General features: G+C 57.7%; 11 protein-coding genes across 11 annotated transcripts; 6 read left to right on the top strand and 5 right to left on the bottom strand.

The window, feature by feature from the left end:
- Positions 1-1531: 1531 nt before the first annotated feature.
- Positions 1532-2629, bottom strand: M421DRAFT_62913 (uncharacterized protein; the record flags this gene model as incomplete). The annotated part of the gene is made up of 2 exons (XM_033596017.1): positions 1532-1964; positions 2049-2629. The coding sequence occupies 2 exons, from the start codon at positions 2627-2629 to the stop codon at positions 1532-1534; spliced, it is 1014 nt and encodes a 337-aa protein (XP_033448938.1).
- A 164-nt stretch (positions 2630-2793) lies between these two features.
- M421DRAFT_100971 (glycosyltransferase family 4 protein) lies at positions 2794-4556 on the top strand (the record flags this gene model as incomplete). Its single annotated transcript, XM_033586583.1, has 3 exons — positions 2794-3095; positions 3146-4275; positions 4360-4556. The coding sequence occupies 3 exons, from the start codon at positions 2794-2796 to the stop codon at positions 4554-4556; spliced, it is 1629 nt and encodes a 542-aa protein (XP_033448937.1).
- A 162-nt stretch (positions 4557-4718) lies between these two features.
- M421DRAFT_100970 (uncharacterized protein) lies at positions 4719-7466 on the bottom strand (the record flags this gene model as incomplete). The annotated part of the gene is made up of 4 exons (XM_033586582.1): positions 4719-5498; positions 5557-5895; positions 5965-6993; positions 7050-7466. The coding sequence occupies 4 exons, from the start codon at positions 7464-7466 to the stop codon at positions 4719-4721; spliced, it is 2565 nt and encodes an 854-aa protein (XP_033448936.1).
- A 46-nt stretch (positions 7467-7512) lies between these two features.
- Positions 7513-9237, top strand: M421DRAFT_420578 (methionyl-tRNA formyltransferase). Its single transcript, XM_033592529.1, has 3 exons — positions 7513-7903; positions 8183-9167; positions 9195-9237. The coding sequence occupies exons 1-2, from the start codon at positions 7648-7650 to the stop codon at positions 9055-9057; spliced, it is 1131 nt and encodes a 376-aa protein (XP_033448935.1). The 5' UTR covers positions 7513-7647; the 3' UTR covers positions 9058-9167; positions 9195-9237.
- A 361-nt stretch (positions 9238-9598) lies between these two features.
- M421DRAFT_100968 (ARM repeat-containing protein) lies at positions 9599-12161 on the top strand (the record flags this gene model as incomplete). The annotated part of the gene is made up of 6 exons (XM_033586581.1): positions 9599-9724; positions 9773-9910; positions 9957-10588; positions 10636-10930; positions 10980-11183; positions 11232-12161. The coding sequence occupies 6 exons, from the start codon at positions 9599-9601 to the stop codon at positions 12159-12161; spliced, it is 2325 nt and encodes a 774-aa protein (XP_033448934.1).
- A 209-nt stretch (positions 12162-12370) lies between these two features.
- Positions 12371-14017, top strand: M421DRAFT_420575 (short chain dehydrogenase/reductase). Its single transcript, XM_033592528.1, has 6 exons — positions 12371-12501; positions 12618-12759; positions 12881-12967; positions 13034-13096; positions 13193-13300; positions 13529-14017. Exons 1-6 carry the CDS (start codon positions 12452-12454, stop codon positions 13838-13840), a joined length of 762 nt encoding a protein of 253 aa, XP_033448933.1. The 5' UTR covers positions 12371-12451; the 3' UTR covers positions 13841-14017.
- M421DRAFT_62289 (malonyl-CoA-acyl carrier protein transacylase) lies at positions 13890-15126 on the bottom strand (the record flags this gene model as incomplete). Its single annotated transcript, XM_033595955.1, has 2 exons — positions 13890-14959; positions 15009-15126. 2 exons carry the CDS (start codon positions 15124-15126, stop codon positions 13890-13892), a joined length of 1188 nt encoding a protein of 395 aa, XP_033448932.1.
- Positions 15127-15436: 310 nt separating this feature from the next.
- Positions 15437-18863, bottom strand: M421DRAFT_62380 (Med5-domain-containing protein; the record flags this gene model as incomplete). The annotated part of the gene is made up of 7 exons (XM_033595959.1): positions 15437-16605; positions 16654-17016; positions 17061-17232; positions 17277-17783; positions 17830-17892; positions 17938-18203; positions 18251-18863. The coding sequence occupies 7 exons, from the start codon at positions 18861-18863 to the stop codon at positions 15437-15439; spliced, it is 3153 nt and encodes a 1050-aa protein (XP_033448931.1).
- A 258-nt stretch (positions 18864-19121) lies between these two features.
- M421DRAFT_420570 (uncharacterized protein) lies at positions 19122-20606 on the bottom strand. Its single transcript, XM_033592527.1, has 2 exons — positions 20300-20606; positions 19122-20219 (listed from the first exon to the last, which is right to left on the bottom strand). Exon 2 carries the CDS (start codon positions 20175-20177, stop codon positions 19425-19427), a length of 753 nt encoding a protein of 250 aa, XP_033448930.1. The 5' UTR covers positions 20178-20219; positions 20300-20606; the 3' UTR covers positions 19122-19424.
- A 1192-nt stretch (positions 20607-21798) lies between these two features.
- On the top strand, positions 21799-23285 carry M421DRAFT_62181 (putative aldo-keto reductase; the record flags this gene model as incomplete). The annotated part of the gene is made up of 8 exons (XM_033595946.1): positions 21799-21837; positions 21893-21985; positions 22049-22062; positions 22115-22442; positions 22654-22862; positions 22936-22945; positions 22989-23148; positions 23260-23285. The coding sequence occupies 8 exons, from the start codon at positions 21799-21801 to the stop codon at positions 23283-23285; spliced, it is 879 nt and encodes a 292-aa protein (XP_033448929.1).
- A 752-nt stretch (positions 23286-24037) lies between these two features.
- On the top strand, positions 24038-25674 carry M421DRAFT_62399 (NADP-specific glutamate dehydrogenase; the record flags this gene model as incomplete). Its single annotated transcript, XM_033595963.1, has 3 exons — positions 24038-24074; positions 24156-24542; positions 24749-25674. The coding sequence occupies 3 exons, from the start codon at positions 24038-24040 to the stop codon at positions 25672-25674; spliced, it is 1350 nt and encodes a 449-aa protein (XP_033448928.1).
- Between the last annotated feature and the right edge of the window lie 1653 nt (positions 25675-27327).

Below are 27327 nucleotides of genomic sequence, written 5' to 3'. Positions count from 1 at the left end.
GCTGACCGGCATGTGGCAGCGTCCACCCCTGACCTGGTATGGCAACAAGTGCTGTTCTAGCCGCCTACTTACTATTCAAGTCAGCATTGATACCTTTTTGGTTGTCCTAGCCAGGTGGGCCAGAGCCGGGTCTTGACATATGCTTCCGCCAACCAAGAGCTCTCCTCGGAGGTGCCACACAAATGTCCCGAACCGTCTCAATCAGACCCAAGATGGCCCACTACCTGACATGATCGCATATAGTGGGGTGTGAAAAGTCTTCTCAGTGACCCTGAGCTGCAGAGGCCCAGTAAGAGTTCCAACGTGCCTACATTTACACATGCATTGGTGGACGAGGCGAATCGAAAACTCACGAATTACCAGCTTCACAAGCATTGCAACGTTTCCACGCACAACTCTGCCGACGTACGGCAAAGGAGCCATCGCACCATTGTGCCGGACAGTTGGTGGTGTCATCGTCTGCTCAGGCGCCTTGGAGATTTGGTTCAACACCGTCCCTGACCCACAACGACACCCGCCCGACGTTTTACACAACGCCAACGCTGTCAGGGACCCCGGATGTCCATCCCCGTTTTCACGTATGGTATTTGTGGAACCGTCGAACGACACGCGGCCTGTATTCCATGGGAACCTTGTAAGCACCTTTTGTTTGGTCAGGAATGTGACAGTGTTTGGGTCTGTTCAACTTCCTTGACCACGGAACCCAGCGACAGAGACTGCCGCGTAAGCTACTGGCGGTGAAGTCTTTTCCTCACAGTAATTGTGGAACAAGATTTCAGGTATTGAGTTCCCAGAAGATAGCTAGAGAGCTCGACGGAACTGGTAAAACGAGGAATGAAGCAGACTGGCAATGTGTGAAAGGACAGCAGAATATATCGATGCTTGCTTCCACACAGAAACAGTCACATTCCAAAGTCATGAAGACAATATCGAGCTCGTCTCTGTTGCTTCCACTCGACAAACTATCGACTGAACACTCAACTCGTACAACCTCTTCCACTGCAAGCGACCTCTCAATATCTCACAACATTCTAAGCTTCCATTTTGGACCCTATGACCCCACGGACAACCTTTCGCCGACTCTCTAATCCCCCGCGACGACACAGCCATAGTACCCTCCCAACCAATGGAGCCATGCTTCACGCCCGGCCACATCCGCGTCGACTGCCAGGGTCGATTTGCCGCCCTGCTGCCCCTCCAGATCCTGCCCGCCCAACACCACGGCACGCACAAGAACGTGGTCAAATCGATGCAGCTGTCGTCTTCGCTGTGACGTCGCGGCTGACTTGAATAAGTTGCTGAGATATGGCCGAGAGTTAGTCAGACGACGGTGGTTGAGGGCGGATATATCAAGACAGTGTGTCTGGGGTCAGAAAGGTCTTCTCTTCGGCAAAGTTGTTCAGGCGGCATTTTGTACAACGTACTCCTCCCACTGATTGACGGCAAACAAGCCGAACGTTCAACGACTATCTTTACAAACCTGTTCTGGTGCTGCTGCTGGAAATTTCGACGGTGCCGATGCCAGAGACTATCATATTCTCCTGACTGGGGCTTTCGATTTCATGACCGGCGGCATCTGCAGCGGTCTCCTGCAGGCCGTGAAGTCCGTAGGCGCTGGGTACTTCCAGTCGAGCCACTTGTTCCAGACCATGACTGATGTCGTACTCCCAGCCCAGTAGAGCATCAAGCCGGCAGGCAAATTCTGGCACAGCGGGCCAATGAGTAACGAAACACCAAGAAGTAATCGTCGAATAGCGTTGGGCCAGTTCTTGTCGCTCGTGGGCGCGTTCTTGGTGAAGTAGATGTTCGAGAACATGAGGCCTGAGACGATGAAGGGTAGGAAGGGATCCGGCGTAATCAGGTTTGGAAACCATAGCATGCCTTCGATTGCGAGTGACGGCTCGAAGAAGGGGCTCGTAGACAATGCAGCTACTCCCTCCACGTTGGTCGTGTCGTTGAGGGCACTGGCAATTGAGAGCGAGTCAGACGCGTCCACAGCACCGGTTGGCGCACTTGCATCGGCCACGACCTCAGTCCTTCCAAACCACCCCTTGATCCCTTCCACCGAAGAAGCAGTCAGAGCCAAAAGTCCGTCTCTCGCACCGCACATCTTCCTGATGACCTCGGCCATGGTGAAGAAGATGGGTATCTGGATCAAGGTCCACCCAATCTGGCCCTTGAGCGATACCTTCCACCGGGCGTCCAGCTGTGTGACGGCCTTGTTGACTTCGGCCATAGTCCTAGTCTTGGCCTCTTTCGGCGACCGAGCTCCACCCTGCTTGTGCATCTCCCTGAGCACTTCATCACGCTTTGCGCGTGCAAGGGCCTGGCGGAGTGGTTGCAGACCGATGTAGCGTGCCATGAGCGAGCGTGCCCACGTTCCAACACTCGTGACGAGTGCGCCTCGAAGGAGGAAGGCCGAGAGTGGAATGGCGGCGTACCACGGGACCTGGGTGTGGATCAGGCCCATCATCTCGTGTGGCAGGTAGAGGATGGCATCGAGGACGGGGTCTTGTCGAGGTGCAGACGCATGGAAGGCTCGTGCCGGGCATACACAGGATGCATTGGATGTGGTGTTGGCTCGAGCGAGCAATTGGCGTGCTGGCCGCTGCAGCAGCTTCGAAGCCATGGTGGTGGTGCTTTCCTTTCCTGGGCGTGTCGCGCTCTCGAAGTTTGGAGTTTGGAGTTTGGCCGCGGGAAAGCGCACGAGCTTCACACGTCACCCCACCCGTCGTATGTGTCCATCTTCCTGCATGCCGCGCCCTGCTTCCTTTCTGCACTGAGGTGCTCATGATGGCAGCTCTGCTTGTGTTTCTCTCGCTGCTAGTTTCTGTCGCTGTTTCCGTCATCTTCTCCCCTACAATCGTGCGCTTCCTTGGTGCGCAGGTGGGACATTACTTGCGCCGGGCGTGCCGCACAAGACGAGAGCTGCTGCTGACACGAGTAGCCACCGAGTCCAAGAACTACAAAGCCGAGCATGCCGAGGCTGAGGACTGTGATTGGGAGGAAGTTGCGTCTGTAGCCACGGATGGTCGAGTAGGCACCAAGCAAGACAAGCAGTGGGAGGGCATTGTTGGCTTCTTCCACCCGTTCTGGTGAGAGACGACTTGATGAATACATTTGACTACACTAACGGCGTACGCAGCAACGCTGGTGGCGGCGGCGAGCGAGTCCTCTGGGCGGCCATTCGAGCCACCCAGAAGCGCTGGCCGAGAGCTGTCTGCGTCGTCTACACCGGTGACCACGATGTCGACAAGGCTGCCATTCTGAAGCGTGTCAAGACTCGTTTCAACATGCAGCTCCACCCACCGACAGTGCACTTTCTCTACCTCACGACGCGTCACTGGGTCCTCGCCAGCACATGGCCGCGCTTCACACTGCTGGGTCAGTCGTTGGGCTCGATTGTTCTGGCCTACGATGCCTTCGCCCTGCTTGTGCCGGACATCTTCGTCGACACTATGGGCTACGCATTCGCCCTGGCCCTCTCGTCGCTGTTCTTCCCGGATGTGCCGACCGGCGCGTACGTGCACTACCCAACCATCTCGACGGACATGCTGGACTCGCTACAGGTCGGAGGTCAGGGCATCAACGCTGGTGCTGGCAAGGGCTACCGGGGCGCTGCTAAGCAGAAGTACTGGCAGCTGTTTGCACGTCTCTACAGCAAAGTGGGCAGCACCATCGATGTTGTAATGACCAACTCGACCTGGACCCAAGGACATGTCAGCTCGCTCTGGGGCCCAGCGCGCAACAAGCGCAACAAGACGACGGAGAACGATATTGACGTGGTGTTTCCACCTGTCGCAGTCGAGGAGGTCACAGAGGCTGTCGAGGTCTCGCAGGCCAGCGAAAAGAAGCGCGGACCGTACCTTCTCTACATTGCACAGTTTCGTCCGGAGAAGAACCACGAACTCATCCTGGAAGCCTTCGCAAAGTTCGTGCACTCGAATCCAAAGCTTGCAGCATATCCCGACGAAAAGCCGCGGCTCATCCTGATAGGCTCAGTGCGCGACTCGATTGACGAGAAGAGCGTGTACAAGCTGCGACTGCTCGCTCACGAGCTCCACATGAAGGAGAACGTCGAGTTTCTCTGCGAAGCGCCGTGGCCGCAGATGGTGGAGTGGATGGGCAGGGCGAGCGTGGGGGTGAACGGCATGTGGAACGAGCACTTTGGCATCGGCGTGGTCGAGTACCAGGCGGCGGGTTTGCTTTCGGTTGTGAACGACTCTGGCGGCCCGAAGATTGACATTGTTGTTGATGTCGATGGGAAGCCGACAGGTCAGTGCTGACATGTTTTCGCAAGCTCAGTGCTGACATGTTCTCACACGTTTTTTCAAGCTCAGTATGCTGACACATGCACAGGATTCCACGCCACGACTGCAGACGAGTACGCAGAGGGGTTCCGCAAAGCGCTGACGCTGTCGCCCGAGGAGAGACTGGCCATGAGGCTGCGGGCGAGGAAGTCTGCAGAGCGGTTTACCGATCGGGGGTTCGCAGAGCGGTGGCTGAAGAACATGGACAAGCTGGTGAAGCTGCAGGTGGCGCGCACGCGGAGGTAGTGGATTTGGGTGCTTGCATAGACTACTTGATACCATTAGCATTGGGCGGCGTGATGATGACCTTATTTTGACAGCTATCTCATGTCGTCAGTCGCTGGGGTCAACAGTGCCAGAATGCGTCCATCTAACATGGCTGCCTACCGGTTCAGACCCAACAGCCTGCTACCGGTTCAGACTCAACAACTCGTCCACGTAGCGCCTGGCATCGATGCCAATCCCCTCGGCCAAGCCCTTGGGCCCCCAGCCGGCGGCCTTGCCGCCCATGGTCTGGTGTGTGCTCGCGCCCATGCCCATGGCCATGCCGCTCCACATGCCGCTCGCAATACTCCTGCCGCTCTTGTGCTGCGTCGACTCGCCGCCGTCCCTCGCTCTGCGAATCAAGAAGGCTTCCCGCAGCTCGTCCGTGTTAAAGGCCACGCTGCGGGTCCCAGCATGCTCGGGATCGGAATCAGAATCGAAATCTCGAGTCTCCGAGGGCTGCGAGGGCGGCAGCCGCATCCACACGACCCACCACCCGCGGCTGGTCTTGCAGGTGCGCTCGATCTCGCTCCGGCTGCGGCGCGAGGTGGCGACGGTGCTCAGGATGTGGGCGTGCACGTTCAGCGCATCGAGTCTGCTCCAGCCCTCGTCGGCCATCAGTGCCCCCGGGGCCGGGATGTTGGGCAGACTGCTGTGCAGCGTCAGCGTGCGCGGGTCCCAGACCAGGTCGTAGATGGGCCATGTGTTTGGGCCGTGGGTGGCGGCGGCGGTAGCGGTGGTCGCGGTTGTCGTCTGCGCGGCGCGGGCGGCGAGGAGGCGCTGCGCGACGCGGGACGGAGCTGTGTTGCGGTCGAGGGAGCGGTGCAGCGGGGCAAAGAAGGCGTGCAGAGAGCGGTAGAAGCTGGCCAGCGTGAGCGAGGGCGTGTGGTGCGCGAACAGGAAGGTGTATATGAAGGGGCGGTGCTGCGTCCGAGTTAGCGGTTGGAGATGGATGCACTGGGGGCTGATGTCGCCGACGCACAATGTACACCACGGGCTGCAGTCTGCTCGTCTCGCGTGTCAGGCTCGCGGTCCAGCTCGTCACGTTGCCCTCGGCAGCGGGCGTCTCGCCGCTCTCGCTGGCGCTGGTGCTGCTCGGCTTGTTGATGGCCTGGACGTAGACGGTCCGCAGCTGGATCCTGGCATTCCAGTTCCCCTCGTCGTTGTCGTCGTCCATGTCCGCCTCGACCATGTCGCCCTTTAGCCCGACGAGGAAGTAGCCGTCGTTCTCGGCGCGGACCTGCGCTTTGCGCTTCTCCTCGGCCAGGTCGACGTCCGGCGCGGGCTCGATGTAGCGCATCGCGTTGGGCGACTGCTCTGCCTGTGCTTCTGTGGCTGGAGTCTTTGCTTTTGTGGCTGGAGTCTTTGCTTTTGTGGCTGGAGTCTTTGCTTCTGTGGCTGGAGTCTTTGCTTTTGTGGCTGGTGTCTGTGCTTCTGTGGCTGGAGTCTTTGCAGGTCCGGTCTGCTTCTTGTTGCCCCACGCGGTCCCGTAGCCAAGCGTCATGTATTTCATCCACGTCTCGGTGTCGCCGAGTGAGGCGAGCATGGCGCCTGTCTCTTGCTTCGCGGCGGGCTCGCGGCCGCCCTCGCTCTGGTCGACGGCCTCCGAGGCCCTGTCCAGCGAGCTCTCGACGGCTCTGACAATGGGAGCGGGGATGCGTGGGGCGTCGCCCGTCGCCGGGTCGGCTTCTTCTGCAGGCGGGTCTGGCTTCCTCCCGACCGCAAGGGGGCCTCTCCTGCGGCGGCGGCGGCGGTCAGCCGTGGGATTGTCGCGGATGCCGTACGCGCGGTCGCCGCAGTGGTAGATGGACTCGGTCCAGTGCGCCACGTCGCGCAGACTCGCGCGACTGAGCCCGCCCACGCCCGAGAAGACGACGCCGTCGGTCGCGGCCGCGTCCACACCGGCCCCAAGCCACGGCTCGGCGGCCGCGGCGTGTCGCGGCCGCGCGTCCACCTCGCCGTTCCCGTGCTGGGCCGGCGACGCCTCGCCGAAGCGCGACACAAGCACGTCGACGAGCCCCTCGGTGCGGCGGGCAAAGTGCTCCAACACGTCGCGCTCGCTGCTGCCCCAGTCCTCCTCGCCGACGCCGACGCCCAGCTCGCCGCCGGCGGCCAGCTTGAGGCCGTTGAAGACATCGACAGCGGGGCTGGCGTGCAGCAGGACGTCCCAGCCGGCGCAGAAGCGGGCCCAGTACGTGTCGAGGATGCTGCAGAACTTGGCGCGACCGTAGCGGGAGAGCAGCTGGGCGAGCGGGGCGCCGTGGTGCAGCGTGAAGACGCCGTGCGCGCGGACGAGCTGCTGGACGAGCAGCGCGGGCGGGCTGACTTCGCGGCTCGAGTACTCGACGGCGGGCGGCTGCTCGGACTGCTCAGACTGCTTGGACGTGCTCGCGGCGGGCAGCTGCGTGAGGTCGACCGACTGCGCGCGTGTCAGCTGGGCCAGCAGCGCATGTGCGAGCGCATATTGGTGCATACGGCGAGAATCCACCACCCGCGCTCCAGCTCGTGCAGCACAATCCGCGACTTCTCCGTCTCGATCGAGTCGACGCTCTCGCCGCTGGCAAACGACCGCGCAAAGCCCACCATGCCCTGCGCCAGCCCGACCTGCCGCAGCTTCTCGTTCTCCGCCTGCCGCAGCTTCTCGTTCTCCGCCTGCCGCAGCTCTTCGTTCTCCGTCCGCCGCAGCTTCTCGTTCTCCGTCTGCCGCAGCTTCTCGCCATCCTCCTCGCTCTCCTCGGCGGCGTCCTGCTGTGCGCGCGCCCGCGCGGCTTTGGCGTAGTAGAAGACAATCTGCCGGTGGAACGTCTCGTCCGAGTCGCCCAGCGCCGGATTGTAGATGGCGAGGAAGCTGAGCTGCGCCGGCACCACGCGCGGCTCGTTCGCGGAGCTCATGTTGTCAGGTGTCTGCAGCCTTTGATCCGATGTTGGTGGGTCTGAGCGGCCGTCCATGGATCGCCGCACGTCACGTGCCACTCCGCGGGGGTGTCGGTCCACCCCATCGCCGCCAAGCACCGTGCCCTAGGTATGTCGATGCCTCGTCATCTGGCACCCTGAACACGTGTTTTCCCTCGACATGCTGTGGACGCTGCCGGCCGCTGTGCGCTCGTTGCTCGTCTCCAGTGCTCGCGTCCACGCCCGCTGCAGCTCTGCCGCCGCCGTCACGCATGCACCCCTGCGCATCCTGTTCTGCGGCTCCGACGAGTTCAGCGTAAAGAGCTTGCTGGCCCTTGACAAGGCGAGGCAGGACACGCCCGGCCTCATCGACGAGATCCATGTAGCTCACCGCCCAGCCAAGGCGACGGGCAGGGGACTGAAGGTTCTACGCGAAGGTAATTCTCTCCATGCGTGATGCTGGGACCGTGTTTGTAAACAACTCCATCTTACCTTGACACGGAAACAACAGTCTTGTATTGACATGGAAACAACACAGTCTTGTATTGACATGGAAATAACTCCATCTTACACTGACACGGAAACAACACAGTCTTGTATTGACATGGAAACAACTCCATCTTACACTGACACGGAAACAACACAGTCTTATACTGACACGGAAACAACACATACCCCAATCCGCTGACACATCCCAATCCGCTGACATACCCCAGTCCCCCTCAGCAAAACTGCAGCCGCCCTGTCCCTGCCCACCCACGTCTTCGACACCTTCACCGGCTTCACGCCCCCCTTCTCCTACAACCTCGTCATCGCCGTGTCCTTTGGCCTGCTCGTGCCCCCGCGAATCCTGAACCTAGCACACTACGGCGGCCTGAACGTCCACCCCTCTCTGCTGCCCGACCTGCGCGGCTCCGCGCCCATCCAGCACGCCCTCCTGAAGCGGAGACCCTACACGGGCGTCTCTGTACAGACCCTGCACCCGGCCCGCTTCGACGAGGGCGTCGTGCTCGCGCAGACGGCTGCTCCTGGGATAGAGATTGGGCCCCGTGAGACGACGGCCGAGCTGACTGAGAGACTGGCCGATGCCGGCGCTGCTATGCTGGTCCGTGTGTTGAGAGAGAGGCGGTTTGAGACGTGCCAGGCTCCTGCTACGCAAGGCCGAGACATGCACGAACAACCATCTAGCCTTGCCGCCAAGTACAACGAACCTACCGCGTGGTACACTTCATCCCACGGACCCCGTGACTACGCCCCGAAGATCACAAAGCAGGACCGCTGCATCGACTTCGCCACCATGGACATGCAGCACATCCTCGCTGTCCAGCGCGCCCTGGGCGACAAGTCGTGTCTCCTGCCGAACGGGGAGCGGCTGCTCGTGCACGACGTCGTCGACACGGGGGTCGTGTGTAAGCATCTGCCGCCTGGCCTTGCGCTCGACGACACGGTGGGTGGGAAGCTGATGTTCCGCGCCGCCTGTGGAAGCGTGGGCATCGTCAAGTCCAGCACGTATCCTGGCGGCGCGAGGGGGAAGGGGAACAGCAAGGTGGCCAAGATTCTGAGGGACGCCGCGATTGCACGAGGGCGATGAGCCGTGTACATTTTACCAACCTGTCTTTATACAGATCCTGCTTCAAGAGTCTTCAACACAGATCCTGCTTCAAGAGTCTTCAACACAGATCCTGCTTCAAGAGTCTTCAACACAGATCCTGCTTCAAGAGTCTTCAACACAAGATCCATCTAAACTACACCTACAACTACAACTCAGCCAGCGCCTGCTCCGCGTCTTGAATCCGAAAACGTGATTTCGAGCGTGCATCAGTGCGTCGTGCCATTCGGTAGCATTCCGCCCCAGGCTTCCTCTGCGGGAGGGGAACCATTGACTGACCGTCTAACCTTTCTACCATGGCTCGTCTCGTGCTCTGCGCGGTCGTGGGTGCTGCACGTACCGAGAATGGCGGCGACGAGCTGTGGGCTGAAAATCTTGTTGTGGCTGACATGGTGTGGTTAAACGCGTCTCGGTGACGCGCGGGGGTCATCGCGCTTGCCCGTCATCGAATGTGGGGCATCTGTCCACATGGAAGTTGCGACTTGAGCGGTCAACAAACCATCAACGTGCCGTATCTGTGGTCATGGACTTTCTCAAGTCGGCCGTCGCGTCGGCGATATCAAAGGGCTACCCGACTTGGGGCTATACCTTTGGCGACCGCGTAGACGTTGACGACTCCATCTGGACATTGCACAACGGCACAAAGCGAGTATGGCCCTGATGTCTGCAACACCACTGCCAAGCTGACTGTTCCCAGGACGACGGCTCCAAGTGCAGCATCTTCTCCTTTGACATCACCGCCAACAAGTCCCGCCTGCCCCTCGCGCGCAATGCCCTCCGGAAACTGCGAACCCTGCGACATCCTGGCGTGGTGAAGGTCCTCGACACACAGGAGGTGGGCGCACAGTACCCTAGCAGTATCTACAGCTAAGCCAGCGCAGAGCGAATCCCACATCTACATTGCGACCGAGCGCTTGACACCGCTGAGCTGGCACGTCAAGCGGAAGAGCCTCACCGAAGAGACCACCAAATGGGGGCTACACAACATTGCCATGACCCTGAAGTTTATCAATGCCGACGCCTCCTCGATACACGGCTGCATTCGCCCCGCCTCGATCTTCTTCGGCGAGAGCGGGGAGTGGAAGTTGGGCGGCTTCGACGCTCTGAGCTCTGTAAAGGAGGACGACTCGATTTTGCCGACATATGGCGGCCTGATTCCTGACGCCGGTCGGTACATGGCTCCGGAGATATCCAAAGCAGGGTGGGAGGTCATCAAGCAGAACCCCACCCATGCGGTGGACGCCTACAACTTCGGCCTTCTCATCTTCGAGTGCTTCAACGGCAGCTACAGCACCAGCGACCAGCTGGCGCAGATGAAGAGCATTCCGCCGAGCATGCACCAATCGTACAAGCGCCTGCTGAACCCAAATCCCAAGTCGCGAATGAGCGTGAGCCAGTTTCTGGACCAGGGCAAGCGGATAGGAGGCTTCTTCCAGACCCCTCTGATCCAAGTCACTGAGGATATCGATAACCTGGGCCTAAAGGCGGAAGATGAGCGGAATGAGTTGCTGGGGTTCGTAAACACGCTTGCGGGTGTTTCTGTTCACTGACGGTCGACAGCAAGCTTGATCAGGTGGCAGACGACTTCCCGGCCGACTTCTTCAAGATGAAGGTCCTGCCAGAGCTGCTCAAATCGGTCGAGTTTGGCGGCGGCGGTGCCAAGGTCTTTGGCACCGTCATGCAGATTGGGCAGAAGCTGTCAGACGACGAGTACGAGACGCAAATCACCCCAGTCGTTGTCCGCCTGTTTGCGAATCCTGACCGAGCGATTCGCGTGTGCTTGCTCGACAACCTGCCGCTGATGATCGACCACCTCCCGCAGAAGCTCGTCAACGACAAGATCTTTCCTCAGATGGTGGGTCAGAATGAGTGACTTGTGTATTTCTCTGCTGACTTCGCCACAGGTCACTGGCTTCACTGATATAGCACCGGTCGTTCGTGAACAGACGGTGAGAGCTGTTTTGACAATAGTGCCGAAGCTCTCTGATCGCGTGGTTAACGGCGAGCTCCTGAGACACCTTGCAAAGACAGCGAACGACGAGCAACCCGGTATCCGCACCAACACGACCATCTGTCTGGGAAAGATTGCGCGCAATCTGGGTGTAAATGTGAGTTGCATGTAGAATCCGTACACGCGGACTACTAACAACCACCAGAGCAGAGCAAAGGTCCTGGCAGCAGCATTTGCACGCTCACTCCGCGATCCATTCGTGCATGCCCGCAATGCTGCGCTCCTGGCACTAGCCGCAACAGCCGACCTCTTCAGCGAGGAAGACTGTGCTACCAAGCTCCTGCCGATCATGTGTCCGGCTCTGGTCGACAAAGAGAAGCTGATCCGCGATCAGGCGCAGAAGAGCGTAGACATCTACATCACTCGGATACGGAAGCACGCTGCCACGATGCCCGACACAGTCCTTCCATCACCCGGTCTTGCTGCTGGAAGCGGCGCCACTCCACGCATAGGCACCCCGGCGAACGAGGGCGGCTGGGCCGGCTGGGCCATCTCCAGCTTCACCAACAAGCTCGGATCCACCAGTGGCACCATTGAGTCTGGCTCAACAACGAATGGTGCGGCTGATCAGAGATCGTCCTCTGTCCCTCCCACAACATCAAGCAAACCCCCAGTGCCACTTGCTTCGAAGCCGGGCATGCAACTCCACACTACGAAGAGCTCCGCAAACGTGCCTACCATCAAGTCGCCGGATCCCGCGGAAGCATTCAACGACGAAGCAGAGGACTTTGACGGCGACTGGGGCGGCTTCGCAGACGGCGACGGCAACGACACAAACAAAGCTGAAGAGGATCCGTGGGGCACACCGGCAGTCTCAAATACAACGTCGTTTGACGACAAAGGCGAGCCGGATTTCGCAGGGTGGCTTGCCGCGCAGAACAACACCAAGAAAGCCGTGACAAAACCGCTGCCGAAGGGCTTGGCCAAGTCACCGACAGCGAAGAGGCCGGCTGCTGCAGGGCGAACGAGTACAACGGGGTCAGCGAGGAAGGTCGTCGTACCGAAGAAGGAGGTCAAGAAGGAAGAGCCCAAGGCCAAGGAAGACGAGATCGAGGGCTGGGGCGACGACTGGTAGTCTCGTTGATTGTGTATATGTTGCATTGCGATGGCGTTGCCGGAAGACCCTCTCCACGTCCTTTTGAACGGCCACCAATAGTAAAGATCATGTTGTTATGTGCTCGGAGTATCTGTACGTGGTGCCGAGGCCCAAACGGGTCATATCTAGCTACATACCTGCACTGCGGGGTCCAACGCCGCACGAGATACATCAGCAGTACATTTACGAATCAGCCAGCTTACCTTCTCGATTGAAAACCAATCTTCCCTAATCCTTGTCCTGATACCCTGCCCGCGCGATCTCAAACCATGCCCTACTCGCTCAAAGGCCGCAACGTCCTGGTGACAGGCGGCTCAGCGTACGCGCCCCCACCCTCTCCTTGCTTTCTCCAAACACATCAACATGTTCCTGGACCGACATGTCCTCCTTGAACCTCGCTCAACAAGTCTTCAGGTAGATGTTAACATCGCGCAGCGGACTCGGCGAGCTCCTCTCCACCACCTTTGCCAGAGAAGGATGTAACGTCGCCATCAACTACTTCAACCGCCTCGAGCCCGCGCAGAGCGTGCAGCGCGAATGCAAAGCCGCGGGTGTTAAGGCTGTGTTGATCAAAGCGGTAAGTGAGTTGTCCATGGAATGGAAAAAAAGGAGGATTGCAAAGTTTGAGACGTGGACGACGGCTGTCCTGTCTGCACCATTTCAAAGCACGTTCGGAAAGAGGGCTGATGTGGAGACAGGACATGACCAATACCGACGAGGCGAGGAGGGCTGTCAGGGAGACGATTGACATGCTGGGCGGTATTGATATTGTGCTTGCTAATGCGGTGAGTTTTTTTCCGCCGGCATGGGATGGGCGAAGATGAAGATGGCGCGAACTGACTGTGGTGCAGGGGTGGACTCGGTTCTGCGATTGGAAAGACCATGAGGGGATGAGCGAGGAGGAGTGGGATAAGGTATGTTTGATTTTGTTTCAGTCTGTCTGCTGGCGCTTCAACGCTGCACTCGCCTCGGCTTGCTACGTGTGCTCTGTTGATGCTGATGCTGAGCAGTGCTGGGCCGCTAACGTCAAGGTCCCGCGTGCGCTGCTACTCGCTGCGAAGCCCACCTTTGATGCTAATCCTGAGGGAGGCTTGATGATCACTACTGGCTCGATAGCGGTACGTTGCTTCGCTGTTCCCTCACCCCCTCCTGCCCTCGATGTCTACTCCAGCTTTGCCCTCAATACCTGCTCCAGCTTTGCCCTCGATGCCTACTCCAGCTTTGCCCTCAGTACCTGCTCCAGCTTTGCCCTCAGTACCTGCTCCAGCTTTGCCCTCAGTACCTGCTCCAGCTTTGCCCTCGATACCTGCTGTCTCCAAACTCCATCGCCCGCTAACCTCCCCCAGGCCATCAGCCAGGGCGGCTCGAGCATGCCGTACAGCGTGACCAAAGCCGCGCAGCTGCACCTGGTGAAATGCCTCGCCGTGACCATGGGGCCCAAGATCCGCGTCAACACGGTCCTGCCGGGCCTGCTGCTGACGGAGTGGGGCAGGAAGTTCAGCGCGGAGCGCATCGAGGCGCTGAAAAACGCGGCCGTGCTGAAGAAGGACACGGACCTGGCCGACTGCGTGGATGCGTTTGTGATGCTCGCCCGCAATGCGAGCATGACGGGGATGCGGATCCAGGTCGACGCGGGGCTGAACGTGCAGGGCGCGTAGGCTAGATGCTACTCACCCCGGCAGTATGAATAGTAGATGGAGGTCCGGCTCAGTCCTCAATCGTTTCCGTGTCGTCCAGCGCGCGCATGACTTCCTCCATGTCTCCCGGGCTTGTGATTGCCCACACGCCGCCCCCTTTCACGGCGCCTTTCATCCCGACCTCCTTGCCGACGAGGTTGCGCCCCACCTTGCCCGGCCCGATGCCAATGTACCGCTTGACGCCCTCTTGCTCGTGCAGGTACTTGACGCTCTTCCACCATTGCACCGTCTCGATGCAGCTCCGTGCCAGCAGGTCTTTGAGCTGGCCCTTGCTCTCGTACGGCTTGCCCGTGACGTTGGACACGCAGGGCATGACGCCCGGCCAGGTCACAATGTCGCTCCCATCCGGCTTGGACTGGTACAGCATGCGCTTGACGGTCTCGTAGGTGGGTTTCATGAGCGGGCCGTGGAAGGGGGTGTCGCTCTTCAGTCGCACGTGGCGTGGGTCGTGGCCGCCAAACTGTCGCAGGTTCGTCAGCAGGGTGTTGATGCGCGCGATGCTGCCGCTAAGCACAATCTGGTTCTTGCTGTTGATGTTCGCGATGAGGACCTGCTGGACGGCGGGCAGGTCGTCGTTGGAATCGCTGCGGCTCCCGCCCAGGCGCAAGAACTCGTGGATTGCGGCGATCAAGGCGCTCATGTGCTCCTCGGACTCGCAGACCAGGGCCACCATGCCGAACTCGCCGCCGTCGGCCTCGACGGCTGCCCGGCTGGCTTCGCTGGCCACTTCGGCGCGGCGCCGCACCATGCGCAGCGCGTCCTGAAAGGTGAGATAGCCGCCGGCGACGAGGGCAGCGAATTCGCCCAGCGAGTGCCCGAGGGTGATGTCGACGCGCTCGGTCGTCTTGAAGCCAAACTCGTGCTCGAGGATGCGCAGGATCAGGATGCTGGTGGCCATGATGGCGGGCTGCGCATTCTCCGTATGCGTGAGCTCGGCGTTGGTGCCGCTCGCGATGATTTGGGTCAGCGGCGTGTGCGCGAGGCGGAGCGTTGCGTCGATTTCCTCGAGGATGGGCTTCGCGGTGCGAGGGAAGGCTTCGAGCCAGGGCGTGATCATGCCGACGCGCTGCACGCCCTGACCTGCGTCTTGTCAGCATCCTCAATGCATGTGCTGGCGGAGTGGGCGCACCCGGAAAGAAGATGGCCGTCTTCGGTCTCCTGGCCGTCAACTGGCTGCTGCTCATCCATCTCCGCGCCGCCTCGATACGCGGAACAATTCGAGGAACAGAGATGCGCGGGGTCGACATTACGATCGAGAGTCGGCTGTTATTGCCTTGTGTGCATATTAGGAGGCTGCTGAGGGCTGACGGCGCTGTCGAGGTCGAGGGTGTGGGGGTGGACCGGAGGCTGACCTTGGGGTTGCTGCCGGTCCCGCGGCCGAGGTCTGCTTTTCCGGAGAACTTGAACCCGGAGCAGTGCACACCGAGGATCCACTTGTCCACAGACTCACTTGAACCACGCGCAGGGTTCGTTGTTCAACACGGCATCTGAATCAAGCACTGCTGTCCCAGTATCCTGGAATAACCAACGCCAGTCTGAGCCATGCATCGACGCCTTCTACATGTTGTCAAAGTCCAGCCCCCAGTCGTCGTCACCGCCCCCTCCCATGTTCATGTCCATGTCCATGCCCATGCTGTTCATGTCGCTCAGGTCGAGGTCTGGGAGGCTGCCCAGGTTGGCGTTCATCTCGCCAGTCAGGTCGCCAGCCAGGTCGTCGCCAGCATCCATGCCCATGCTCGACAGATCCAGCCCTCCTGTGCCGGCCAGGTCTTCCATGCTCTGCTCCAGCGCCTTCTTGTCCATGCTCTGCAGGTCGAGATCGTTAGTGAGAGACGCATTCGCCGCGTCCTCCATGGCTTTGCTGATGTCGTCGTTGATTGTCTGCGCTTGCATGTCGTTGATGCTCACGTTGGGGAGTGTTAGAACCGGCGGTTGAAGGCTTCCTTGGCCGATCGATGCGAGCTGTGCCTCCACGCGTCGGTGCAGGCGCGCGATTGCTTCTGCACTCGAAGGATCTGTCGCGACCAGAGGCGCGGCGTTGTCGAACACGTGCTTCAGCATCTCGCGCAGGTTCATCCCGCTGCGTGCCGGCGCCGGCGCAGGGATTGAGCTCCCTATCCAGTCCACCGGTATGGGGCTGTCTTCAACGGTCGGCGCGCAGATGATCGACACACCAATATCCAACGCAGCTGCGCCGTTGCCAGCCTCCGTCTGTGCTCTGACTTCGTCTATGATTGCACGCACGGTCTGGTACACACCAAGCGTGCTGCACGACGCGTATATCTGGCGATGCGTGTAGCTTGGCGGATTCGGGTTGATGGCGGCAGTAGAGGCCCACTGTGCCAGTTGCTGCACCGTGTGCCGTAGGGCTGTGTTCAGAGTGCTGTTTGGTGCGTTTGTCCACTGCTCCAGCTCCCGGATCGAGGCATACACCGAGCGATCGTAGTGGGCGTTAGGTTTGATAGCCTGCAACAGAGGCTCGATGTTGGTTCGAGTCGTGTCGCGTCGCTGCAGCGTGCGAAAGCACTTCTCCAGACGGCTCGATACCATCGCGATGATCGTGGAGTGCATGGCTTGTGCGTCTCCACTTGAGGGCATTGTGAGGATCGCATCGTGGAAGATCTTCATCATGGCGTCGAGATCGTTGTGCGTTTGTTTGAGAGCATGGCTGGCCATCCAGCTTAATCCTCCAATCAGCGAAGGCAACAGGAATGTCTCCCCGAGATCTGTACAACTGGTCAGCCTGCGGCCGCAGCATTCAAAAAAATTCTTACATTCCAGTCCGGCTTTCACAGTCTCGTGTGACAAGACACCAGCCGAACACGCCATGACGGTCTGACTGAAGAACGTCGGCACTATCAGGTAGAAGTCCTGCGGGCGACATGAAGCAAACACATCGTTGCTGAGCCCTTCGTTTCCAGAATCGTAGAGTCCCTTCAGCCAGCCGGCTAGGTGTTTACCCTGGTCGTCTGTCAGATCGTCTGGGGCAATGCTGTGGCTGCCGTACTGGATCAGTCGCGCAATGAACGATTCCTGACTGATTCCAATATCAGCATGCGAGAGATCATAGCGGTATACAAAAGCCATGATCAGGACAAGAATCGCCCCGAACTCGTCGTACACGGGTTGGTATTCTCCTGAAGAGTCAGCAGGGTATGTTAGAAGATTACAAGAGACCGACCTTGGTCATTGTCGTAGTGCCAGTCGTCGAGGAATTCGCAAAGAGGACGCAGGATGCTTGCTGGCGATGTGAATTGCAACATCACGTCCAGACACTGCGGCTTCTTCGACAGAAGATTACAGATTTGCTTCAAGTGCATCGTGACTTGAGTCTCACAGAGATGCGCAATGAACTGGAGGGTCAGCGCTAGCTAGGTGGTCGAAGCTGACTGCTCACCTCAGTGACAGCACCAACAATGGCGCCCGCGTTGCCGTCAAGATTCTCCATCTCGTCAATGTAGGCGTTGACTTTATCGAAATTATTCTTACACTGGTCCAGCAGTGCTTTCTTCTCGTATCTGTTCGCTGGTGGGCCCTGGACTGGATGTTCTCCAAGAAGTCGCTCGACAGTGCCGGTAGTGATGTGTCCGTGCAAAGCACAAGCATTCAAGAAGTCCTGCCTCACATCAGAGAGCGAGCTGTTGCCGCCCATGATGTCATCGAACCCCTGCGAAAACGCCGGGAAAGCATTAGGATCAATGTGGCTGAGGGCTTGTGAGATGCTGATCTCCGGTGTCAATGGGAAGATCGATCCCGAAAGCTGCGACAGCAGTACAGGGACCTTGTTTATCAAGAACGATTTAAGGCAAAACATAGTTGACATCGGCTCGCTGCGGTACATCGCATTCGCAAGGATATCGAAAGAAGCGGTGACCAGGTCTGTTGCCATGTTTTGGGGCTCGATCTACCGATGATGAGTGTAAGCTTTACACAGTTATAGAGGTGCACACCTTGTATTTTGAATGCAAATAGTTGATGATGGTAAATTCATCTGTAAGCGGACGAGCAACAAGCTGCGAAGGCGTCAGCACTAGTTGATGAATAATTCCTGGACATACCAATGAATTGAAGAATACGTAGAGACCAGCTCTTGTGGATACCAGTGGCAGGTCCATGACCGCATCGAGTTGCAGGGCAGCCACCTCGAGGTTTGTGTTCTCGCTTTGCATACCGTCGATTGTCGCTGGCTTTTCGTAGAGGTCGTGTTGCTTCTGCGACATCTCCAGTCTATTGGCAATCTCCAGTGACGATTGTGAGCCCAGGGAGTTATGAGACAAAAACGGTACGAACGATGCCAGCGATTGGGCCAAACGCTTGCGTAGATCTAGTCCAGGTAAGCGGACGTACACATCATTTCTGTGAGATACCCACCTTTTGCTGTGGAGTGGTTCAGGATCATCAGGATCTTCGAATTTTCAATGAGGCCAACAACAAGCACGCCCAAGGCTTCACGAACATTGATAGAGTGCTGCTGTGGATGCTGTGAGATACCTGTCATGACCTGCATCATGGTGTTGCTGGTGTGAGAAGTCACCATAGCCTGCATCCATCTCGTGACGACCATCAGCGTTTGCAGCCCTTCTGTGTTATTCACAGGGCGCTCCTCGGCGGCAAATGCTCTCTGAAGGCGATGGCACACAAGCTCCTCCAGCTCGGGCGAGTTGCACCATCTTGGCGGTTTTTCTAACGAGTCGTCACCAGTCTTGTGCAGTCGGTCCTTGGAATAGTAGAACGTTGCTGACAGGGCGTCTGACGCGTCGACCTTCTTCAGCGCTAGTAGGCGCTCGAGATAGATGATCACGCGGGGGTCCACACTGCTCGCATTTGGAGACCGGGGCTTCAAAAGAAGTGCAGCGAGCTTGCGTCCGGGCAGAGGCGACTTCCGGTACAGTTGTGCAGTTGCAGTATCGAACAAGTCGGTCTGCACGCGCTGATTCAAGCATCGGTCAAGGAATACCGTCCATTCTTTGACCATGGACTCCATGATCCATCAACTAGGTGCCGGACGGCCCGCAAGACCGGGGCTGGGTATCAGCTAAATATGTATCCAACGATAGAGAGGTATGGATGATGAATGATGCTAGCCGGGGTTGTGTGGTGAAGGGTGCTGCAGCGAGCGCTGGAGGGCAATCAAGATTAGCCGAATGCTGGTCTGTGCGGTCCTGAGTGCATACGAACATCACACAAATTCGAATTGTCCGGAGGAACGCGTGATATCCTGGTAGGAGCAAGGAACAACATATGCGGGACTTGTGGCATTGTATGGACAAGGCGCTGTATGGTACATGTGGTTGCTTCTTTCGAATCGCGCAGGCTTTCCGCCTAGGACATGTCGGCGTGCATTATTCGTCGTACCCACAATATTACATCAGATACCCAAAAGTAACGCCAACTCAAATCGCAGCTGCAGCTCACAGGTGCATCGTCGCTAAACCCTGGCCCCTGTAATTCCTTCCGCCCTGGCGCCTCCCCCCGCCCACGGCGAAGCTGTTAACCCTGACAGTTCCCATACACCATGCAACGCCATCCACTAAATCTGATTCTCTCAGGATCCACGGCGCCGAGCATCTGGAAACCGATCATCCGCATCTGGTGCCCGCGGCCCCACCATCCAATCTTCCATTGCGAGCCACTGACTCCAGGTCTTCTCAGCACCCTCGATTTCCGCCAGCTGGACGTCTTGGAGGGGCTTCATGAACGGGACCGACTCGTGCGGAGACATATCATATTGACACTTGACTTTCGCCCACCCGACACTCTTGGCTGCAAACAGATAGTTCCGCCTCTCGCACTCGTGCACTGGACCCACCCCTTTCTTCCAGTCGTCGCCGAAGAACCCATGCATGACCGCCGCCTGATCCATTCCCGTGATGACCAGCCGCCTGATGAATGGTATCAGCGACACCCATGCCGGTGTTGGCTGGCCTTTTGAGTTGAGGACGGGGCCTTGACGGGGCCACGACTGTGTATATGCTGCAGGACCAGATGAGTGTTGAAGCGGGCCTGCCGAACTCAGAATAGGATGGGACGTCCATTGGAACGGGAGGCAGATGTTGATGAGCGCAGATACGACCTGGACTGTGTTGTCGTGCTGGGCATGGTCGAGAAAGTAGCGCTGGCAGCTCTGGTACGCAGGATGCCAGTCGAAGATGTCGAATTGCGGCGCAGCGGTTGCATTCTGGCCTGATGGGGACTCTGTTGACGACGTGTTGCTTGCACCGCCGGCGAAATTCGAGGCCCGTGGGATGGTAGGATAGCCGGCAGGAAAATTGGTGGTGAACCCAGGAAGGTTCGCCATGGTCAGAGCGAATGGAGTGCGAATGGAGAGCGAAAGGGACTACTGCAGGAACGGACGTTGTTAGCAAATGGTTGGTGGGCGGGGCGGGAACGCCAGATTTATGTCAACTGCTTGCAACCTACCAGGCTTACTGTAACAGTCGCAAAACCCGAGAGACGGATCGTCAAGCTGTAGCTAGTGTTCCGGGCAGGAGCTGGAGTTTAGAGTCTCAGGGTCCACGTGCAATACTCAGAAAGGGAGTCAATGACGACAGCGAAGTAGATGTGCGGAGGGACCCCGTGCTGCTATTCGGCGTTGGCGAGATGAGTGCAGCTAGTAAGCGTTGTAGGGGATTTATAGCTCGGTGCCTGTGGTGAGCGCAAGACATGAGGCTAATGGATGTGCAGGGCGCGGCTCGGTGGCCGCCGCCCCAAGCCTCCAGGAGATTTTTATTGAAGCCCGCAGTTGACGCAGTTTGGAATTATCCCAGAGGAGATCAAGTCGAGCTACCGTTCGGCTGCATTGAGCCCACAAGGCCGGGCCGAGCCAATAGGTCGCCGCGGCCCCTCGGCGGACGGGCATACCGCGAGCGCTTGATGTGTGGCTTTGCAGATGCGCTCCCACGGTTCGTACGCGACTCGTGTTGACAATCGCAGTGCAGAACTCCTCTAGCGCCGGCGCGCCAAAGCGCTGTAGCATGACCCTGCGACCGAAGCAACCACGAAGTGATCACCCTCATACCACGCTGCAGCACCCGTTGACGCTGATCGCAGGCCGCTAATCTGCCCTCTGCTGGTCGGCTGCTTGTAATGACGATCCTCAGTCCTGCCGTCTGATGCAGCAGCGGAGGCCAGAGCCGCCGCTCCGCCCAGGCGCATCGAGGGCCAGGCTCAAGGCGTCGAGACGAACATCAGCCTGCAGCGACTTTGTCATCCAGGAGCCAGAACTGACAGGCGCCTCAAACGCCTACGCCCACAAAGGGTAAATCAACTTGGTGCCCGCGGTAGCACGAACCCATTACGGCGGTTGCGGCAGCGACAGTTGGCCCATTGCAGAGGTTCAGGCACGAAACAGTGTACTACTGCTGCACCGCCGTCTCTTCCAGGTTGCGGGAATCGTGTGCAACTCAATGCAGACCGTGTGCTCGGCGATCAAACACCACCACGAGGCTGCACACGTTGCACTCGACTCAGTCATTCCAATTCCCACGCTCTTTCAGCACAACAGTTGGTCGGCGAGTCGGCGCGACTTGCTAGCAGAAGAAGCAATTCCGCTGTCGAATGCTCTGCTCCCGGCACTAGTCACCGGACGCTATGGCTCGCTCAGCCTCATGTGGTTCGTTGCTTTTATGCATGAACGCGTCGTGGTTCTGTCCAGCTGGGCAGGGTGCGTAGACTTTTCCAGCGTAGCACTGCCATAAGACGTGCATGTGTAGAGTCGTGTGCATGCACGGGAATGTTCCCCTCCATACGGGGCGGACGCCAGGTGCAAGCGAGTATGATGTAATGACTCAGATCGCCGACGTTGGCGCCGAGCATGTCCATGCAGCACGTCACTTGTCAACATCGTGGCTGTTCCTCCGCTGAATCGCACATCATCATCTGCACTGCACTGCACGACGCGATACGAGAATCCTACCAAGATGGCAGAAACTACGTTTTCATTGGCTTCGCGCACAAAGGTCCGTCGCGAGTGCCGGTGGTGGTCGAGCGCCTCCATTAATTGACCATCTGCAGCTCGCCAATGGGCTCTCCATGCCCACAATCCACCTTGGTGTCTACCTGACTTCGGGAAAGGAAACCTACCAAGCGGTTCGATGGGCGCTAGCGGTATGCTTCCTTCTTTTCTCGGCCTAAATCCCGTACCTATGCTAACAATGCTGACACCGGCAGTCTGGATATCGTGGGTAGGTTCATCGTATTGCCCCTGCATTTGTATGGCCATTGATGTCTTTGCAGAGTGGACAGCGCGCAGATGTACCACAATGAAAAGGAGAGCGGCAAGGCAGTTCTAGACTTCTTGTCCAGCGACGACAACGTCGATTACCTCGAGCGAGAGGACATCCACTTCACTTCCAAATTAGCGTCCAACTCATCATATGGCACAGCTCGCAAAGCGATCAAAAAGTCAGTCAAAGAATGCGGACTTGGTTACATCGATTTATTCCTCCTGCATTCGCCCTATGGTGGCAAGAAAGCACGACTTGAGAGCTGGAAAGCTGTGGAGGACGCTATTGACGACGGCGAGGTGAGGATCGGAGGTGTATCTAATTACGGCGTCAAGCATGTAAGTCTACCTTTTCAATTCCTCCGTTCGCATCCCAGCAGTGATCTTTGCGCCGGATAGCGAGAATCCCGGAGTTGTTGTGTAACCACACATCGATCTCTTGCACAAGTAATTGACCTTGAGTGGTCCTGTGGGATATTTCGCAGGCGCTCGGGGCACGCAGCCATTGGCTCAAACCACTGCAGCGAACATGTCGAACTAACGACTCCAGCTGCAAGAGCTTCTCGATTCGAAACCCAGGATTGCACCAGCCGTCAATCAGATCGAGGTGCATCCATTCAATACACGGACGGACATTGCGTCCTTCTGCCAGCAGAACAACATTATGGTCGAGGCTTATGCACCGCTTGTTCGGGCCCTGAAGATGAAGCATCCCAAGATAGTATCTCTCTCAAAGAAGTACTCATGCACCCCTGGTATGTTTATTCCTTGATTTGACCTGTTCCTGCTGACATGACAATAGTGAGTATCCCATCAACCGCACCGGCAGAAGATTTGCCAATGTCAGAGGAAATTCAAACGTTTGGCTGTGCTAATACACTATAGGGCCAACTGCTAGTCCGCTGGAGTCTGCAGCATGGCTACGTGCCGTTGCCCAAGAGCGTTAAGAAGGAGCGCATCGTCGAGAATTCGCAGATCGGAGGATTCGAGATTGAGGACGGCGACATGAAGATGATGGACGGTCTGGACGAGTATCTGGTTACCGGTAAGTCCTCTTGACAGCTGTCAAACCCACGCATCCATGGTAGAGCGTGCGATCTCGGCGGCCGTCTACTTAACATCCTTTACTCGAGCTAACGGTGAATTTCGCGTCCAGATTGGGACCCCACAGACTGCCCGTAATGTGGAGGACGGAGAAACACATGCGTGGGGGTTGCAAGGCTCCAGTACCTGCGGAAAGGCTGCAGAGTGGCATGTCATGGCAGCATCAGGCTACAAACTTTGCAAACGCATGCAGGACACTGCGCAAGACCACGGCGATGCCGGTGCTTGAAATGCTACTGTCGCGTGCAGTCTGACCGCAGCACAATCCGGTCCGACATTTCACGTGAAAACACCCCACCAAAATAAGTGCCCCACGGAACCCTGATCCACAACGTAAGAGCGCCCGACACCGCGCCGTGTGCGCCCGAAACCGGCAGACGTTCTGCCACGGTTCTGGTGCGTCTCGCCTGTGGATGACGACCAAGAATTACATCGCGCGGCTAGCACTAAGTGGCCGGAGCCCGCGCGGTATCTTGACGCGTTCGCCCCCGCGATACTTCTGATTGGCTGCGCACTCCTTATCTCTGTCAGAGTACACCATGGAAACGAGTAGCAGCATAGCACAGTGCAGCGAGAACAGCCATTCACCACTGGGAACGCTGCTCCGCGCACGATATGGCGGCCACTGACGTTTTCAAATCGAGTCTTTGTTTTTTGGACCGTCACGGCAAGCTCACCCCGCCGAATCTTGGAGCTCCAGGTAGACCCTAGACTGGGCGTATATATACAGCTATCCTCTCACTTTAGCCTGCCATCTCTTCGACATCCAACTTGCTCCGATTAACTTCACGAGCTTAACTTCAATCAACACCACACTACCTCAATTCAAGATGTCTCACGAGCCCGAATTCGAGCAGGCCCGCAAGGGTATGTACCACCGTCAACAACAGAACCTCACTTCACTGAGATGTTCAATTGAATCGATCGCCTGATACTAATTCCCCACAGAGCTCGTCTCCACCCTCGAGTCCTCATCTCTCTTCCAGAAGAACCCCGAGTACAAGAAGGCCCTTGAGGTTGCCTCCGTCCCCGAGCGCATCATCCAGTTCCGTGTTGTCTGGGAGAACGACAAGGGCGAGTGCCAGGTCAACAAGGGCTACCGCGTGCAATTCAACTCTGCTCTCGGTCCCTACAAAGGCGGTCTCCGTTTCCACCCCACTGTCAACCTCTCCATCTTGAAGTTCCTTGGCTTCGAGCAGGTCTTCAAGAATGCTCTGACCGGCCTGAACATGGGTGGTGGCAAGGGTGGTGCCGACTTCGACCCCAAGGGCAAGTCCGACAACGAGATCCGCAAGTTCTGCGTGTCCTTCATGAGGGAGCTCAACAAACACATCGGTAAGTCTTACACTCACTGCACGCGTCGCGCATGTGCGCGGCGTGGTACCCTTCATTCAACGGTCCCGCATACCGCGTATCTGGCAGTTGGCCAACAGGAATGAGCGGGCTGTTGCTAGCCTTATCTTGTCCAGGCCGTTGGAACCTCTGCCGAGATGCGCGGTCGCGTCGAGCTTCCAATGAACATGCACTTACGTAAATGACAGGTGCCGACACAGATGTTCCCGCGGGCGATATCGGCGTCGGTGGTCGTGAGATTGGATACCTCTTTGGCACATACAGGGCCGAGCGCAACCGCTGGGAGGGTGTCCTCACCGGCAAGGGTGGCTCATGGGGAGGCTCTCTCATCCGTCCCGAGGCCACCGGTTTCGGTCTCGTGTACTACGTTGAGCATATGATCACATACGCCAGCGGCGGCAAGGAGTCGTTCAAGGGCAAGCGCGTTGCTCTGTCCGGATCCGGCAACGTTGCGCAGTACGCTGCCCTCAAGATCATCGAGCTCGGCGGTATCGTTGTCTCTCTGTCCGACTCCAAGGGTGCTCTTCTCGCCGAAGGCGATAAGGGCTTCACGCCTGACGACATCGAGAAGATTGCTACCCTCAAGCTCCAGCGCAAGGCTCTCTCCGCTCTCGAGAACCACAGCTTCAAGTACATCGAAGGTGCCCGCCCCTGGAAGGAGGTTGGCAAGGTCGACATTGCTCTGCCCTCAGCGACCCAGAACGAGGTCTCCGAGGAGGAGGCCAAGGCTCTCATCGAGGCTGGCGCCAAGTTCATCGCCGAGGGCTCCAACATGGGCTGCACCCAGGAGGCCATTGACGTCTTCGAGGCCCACCGCAAGGAGAACAAGGGCGAGGCCATCTGGTACGCGCCCGGCAAGGCCGCCAACGCCGGCGGTGTCGCCGTCTCCGGCCTCGAGATGGCGCAGAACTCGCAGCGCCTGTCCTGGACGTACGAGGAGGTTGACAACAAGCTCAAGAAGATCATGAAGGACTGCTTTGACAACTGCCTCGAGACCGCTAAGGAGTACATCACCCCTGCCGAGGGCGAGTTCCCGTCCCTCGTCGGCGGTGCAAACGTCGCTGGCTTCCGCAAGGTCGCTGCTGCTATGCACGACCAGGGTGACTGGTGGTGAACAGCTCGCTGTTGAACGGCGCTGTTATTGTATATGATACCTATGATTCCTTTACTTTGGGCATGGCGTTTGGCATACGGGACGTATCACATAGATACTTGATAACTCTGATGAATAGACTGATACCATTTCACCACGTTACTCATTGTTTTGCACTGTTGCACAGAAATTGTTTCATTGTATTCAGCTACCCCGCCATGCCAAGCTACGTCACGACAAAAGCAATCTCATGCCCCGCAATTGCACAACATCCCACGGAAAAAGCAACGTCGAGCGCAAAAGCAATTACCAGAAGCACCGTATGTAAACATATCCTCCAATTCAAGTATTGCCAAAGCAACTGCATGCGGCACATCTTCCGCATCCAGCTAGCCATGTTCCCTTCACATTCCTCTGCTAGTTTCCAAAGCGCATGACACATCACGGGCTGACATGCCCGACTCCTGGCTGGCCCTGGCTAGCTACAAGCGCTGCCCAGGTGTGCCGTGGTACAAGCAGCCCACATACGTGAAGCAATTGAGTAACTATCTCTGCGGCGCACCCGCACTAGACTAACGAAGCCAAACCGCGGTTGTCATCGAGTAAGAGAAACTGCAATACTTGGCGGTCCCTGAGCGGCAGCCCGTCACGGCGGAGTTTCCTGCTAGGACGCGGCGAAAGCGTCGAGATGCTGTGGGGCGGGATGGAGCGTCGCCGGAGGCGGGAGTTGTCGGAGGCTGCGTTATGGAGATGTTTCGGAGGAGATCTCGGGTGATTGCGGCGCCAAAAGGGATGATTGATCTTATCTGATCGCGCGTGGGATGTGCGATGCTGGTCGGGTGGTTGAGGCTCTGCAAGGGTCGAACGATGAGATATATTTGCTGAGCTCAAAGTGTACGGCTTTGGTGAGTTGCAGTTATTGTTTACGGACCGGCTAAATATACATCCAGTGACTTCTTTGGAAGACTCGGCTCAGACTACGATCACTATGCTTTACGCCCTACCAAGCTCTGCTTTCAGCATCAAGAATCATATCCTGTATGATATTCAGTGGCGGATGATGGTCCATTTTTTCAACAAAGCATCGACCTCATCCCGGCTCGACTCTTCGGACTCAGACAGACAGTGTAGCATTCCGTACTGCCCAGCTCCACAACCTCCATCAGCCTCTTCTTACTCTTCCTTGCAGCCTGTACTGCCTTCTTGGATACCACCGATGCGGTCCCTTCATGCTTGAACACATCCTCCAACTTTTCAATTACAATGCTCGTCATCTTGATCTCTGTAGCAATAAATTTGATCCTGCGGTCCGCGGTTGCGACCCCATCAACGTAATCGTACAGCGTCTTGGATAACTGCACGCTAGCACCGGCCACCTGAATAACACTTGCGACGAGGCTTAACAGCTCCGTCATACCAGTGCTATCCAGACAGCCGCTTTCGTAGTCGTATTCGTAAACTGTGAGGATGAACTCGGATAGAACGGTTTTCGGTTTGTAAATATCGACGCTTGTGTCTTTGCAAGTGGGCGTGAGATTTGCTCAGCCTCATCAGGCGGGGTTGCACGAGGCTGTGCTGATGCAGCGGCATTGTTTGTTCGAGCTCCGCGATATTGCGATCAGCGTAATCGCATCGTGGCATTGTCGACATGAGATGCATGGTACCTGTTTAAGC

Source organism: Didymella exigua, assembly GCF_010094145.1.
Source record: "Didymella exigua CBS 183.55 unplaced genomic scaffold M421scaffold_13, whole genome shotgun sequence".
NCBI lineage: Eukaryota > Fungi > Ascomycota > Dothideomycetes > Pleosporales > Didymellaceae > Didymella > Didymella exigua.
This window is presented reverse-complemented; position numbering and strand designations above follow the sequence as displayed.

What these genes read in the sequence shown, in the direction of transcription:
- M421DRAFT_420570 (XM_033592527.1), bottom strand. Translation starts at nt 20,177, where the DNA reads ATGGCGAACCTTCCTGGGTTCACCACCAATTTTCCTGCCGGCTATCCT.
- M421DRAFT_420578 (XM_033592529.1), top strand. Translation starts at nt 7,648, where the DNA reads ATGCTGTGGACGCTGCCGGCCGCTGTGCGCTCGTTGCTCGTCTCCAGT. An exon ending in ACTGAAGGTTCTACGCGAAG is followed by an intron (nt 7,904 to 8,182) that starts GTAATTCTCTCC and finishes GACATACCCCAG; the next exon opens with TCCCCCTCAGCAAAACTGCA.
- M421DRAFT_420575 (XM_033592528.1), top strand. Translation starts at nt 12,452, where the DNA reads ATGCCCTACTCGCTCAAAGGCCGCAACGTCCTGGTGACAGGCGGCTCA. An exon ending in ATATTGTGCTTGCTAATGCG is followed by an intron (nt 12,968 to 13,033) that starts GTGAGTTTTTTT and finishes ACTGTGGTGCAG; the next exon opens with GGGTGGACTCGGTTCTGCGA. An exon ending in GCGAGGAGGAGTGGGATAAG is followed by an intron (nt 13,097 to 13,192) that starts GTATGTTTGATT and finishes GATGCTGAGCAG; the next exon opens with TGCTGGGCCGCTAACGTCAA.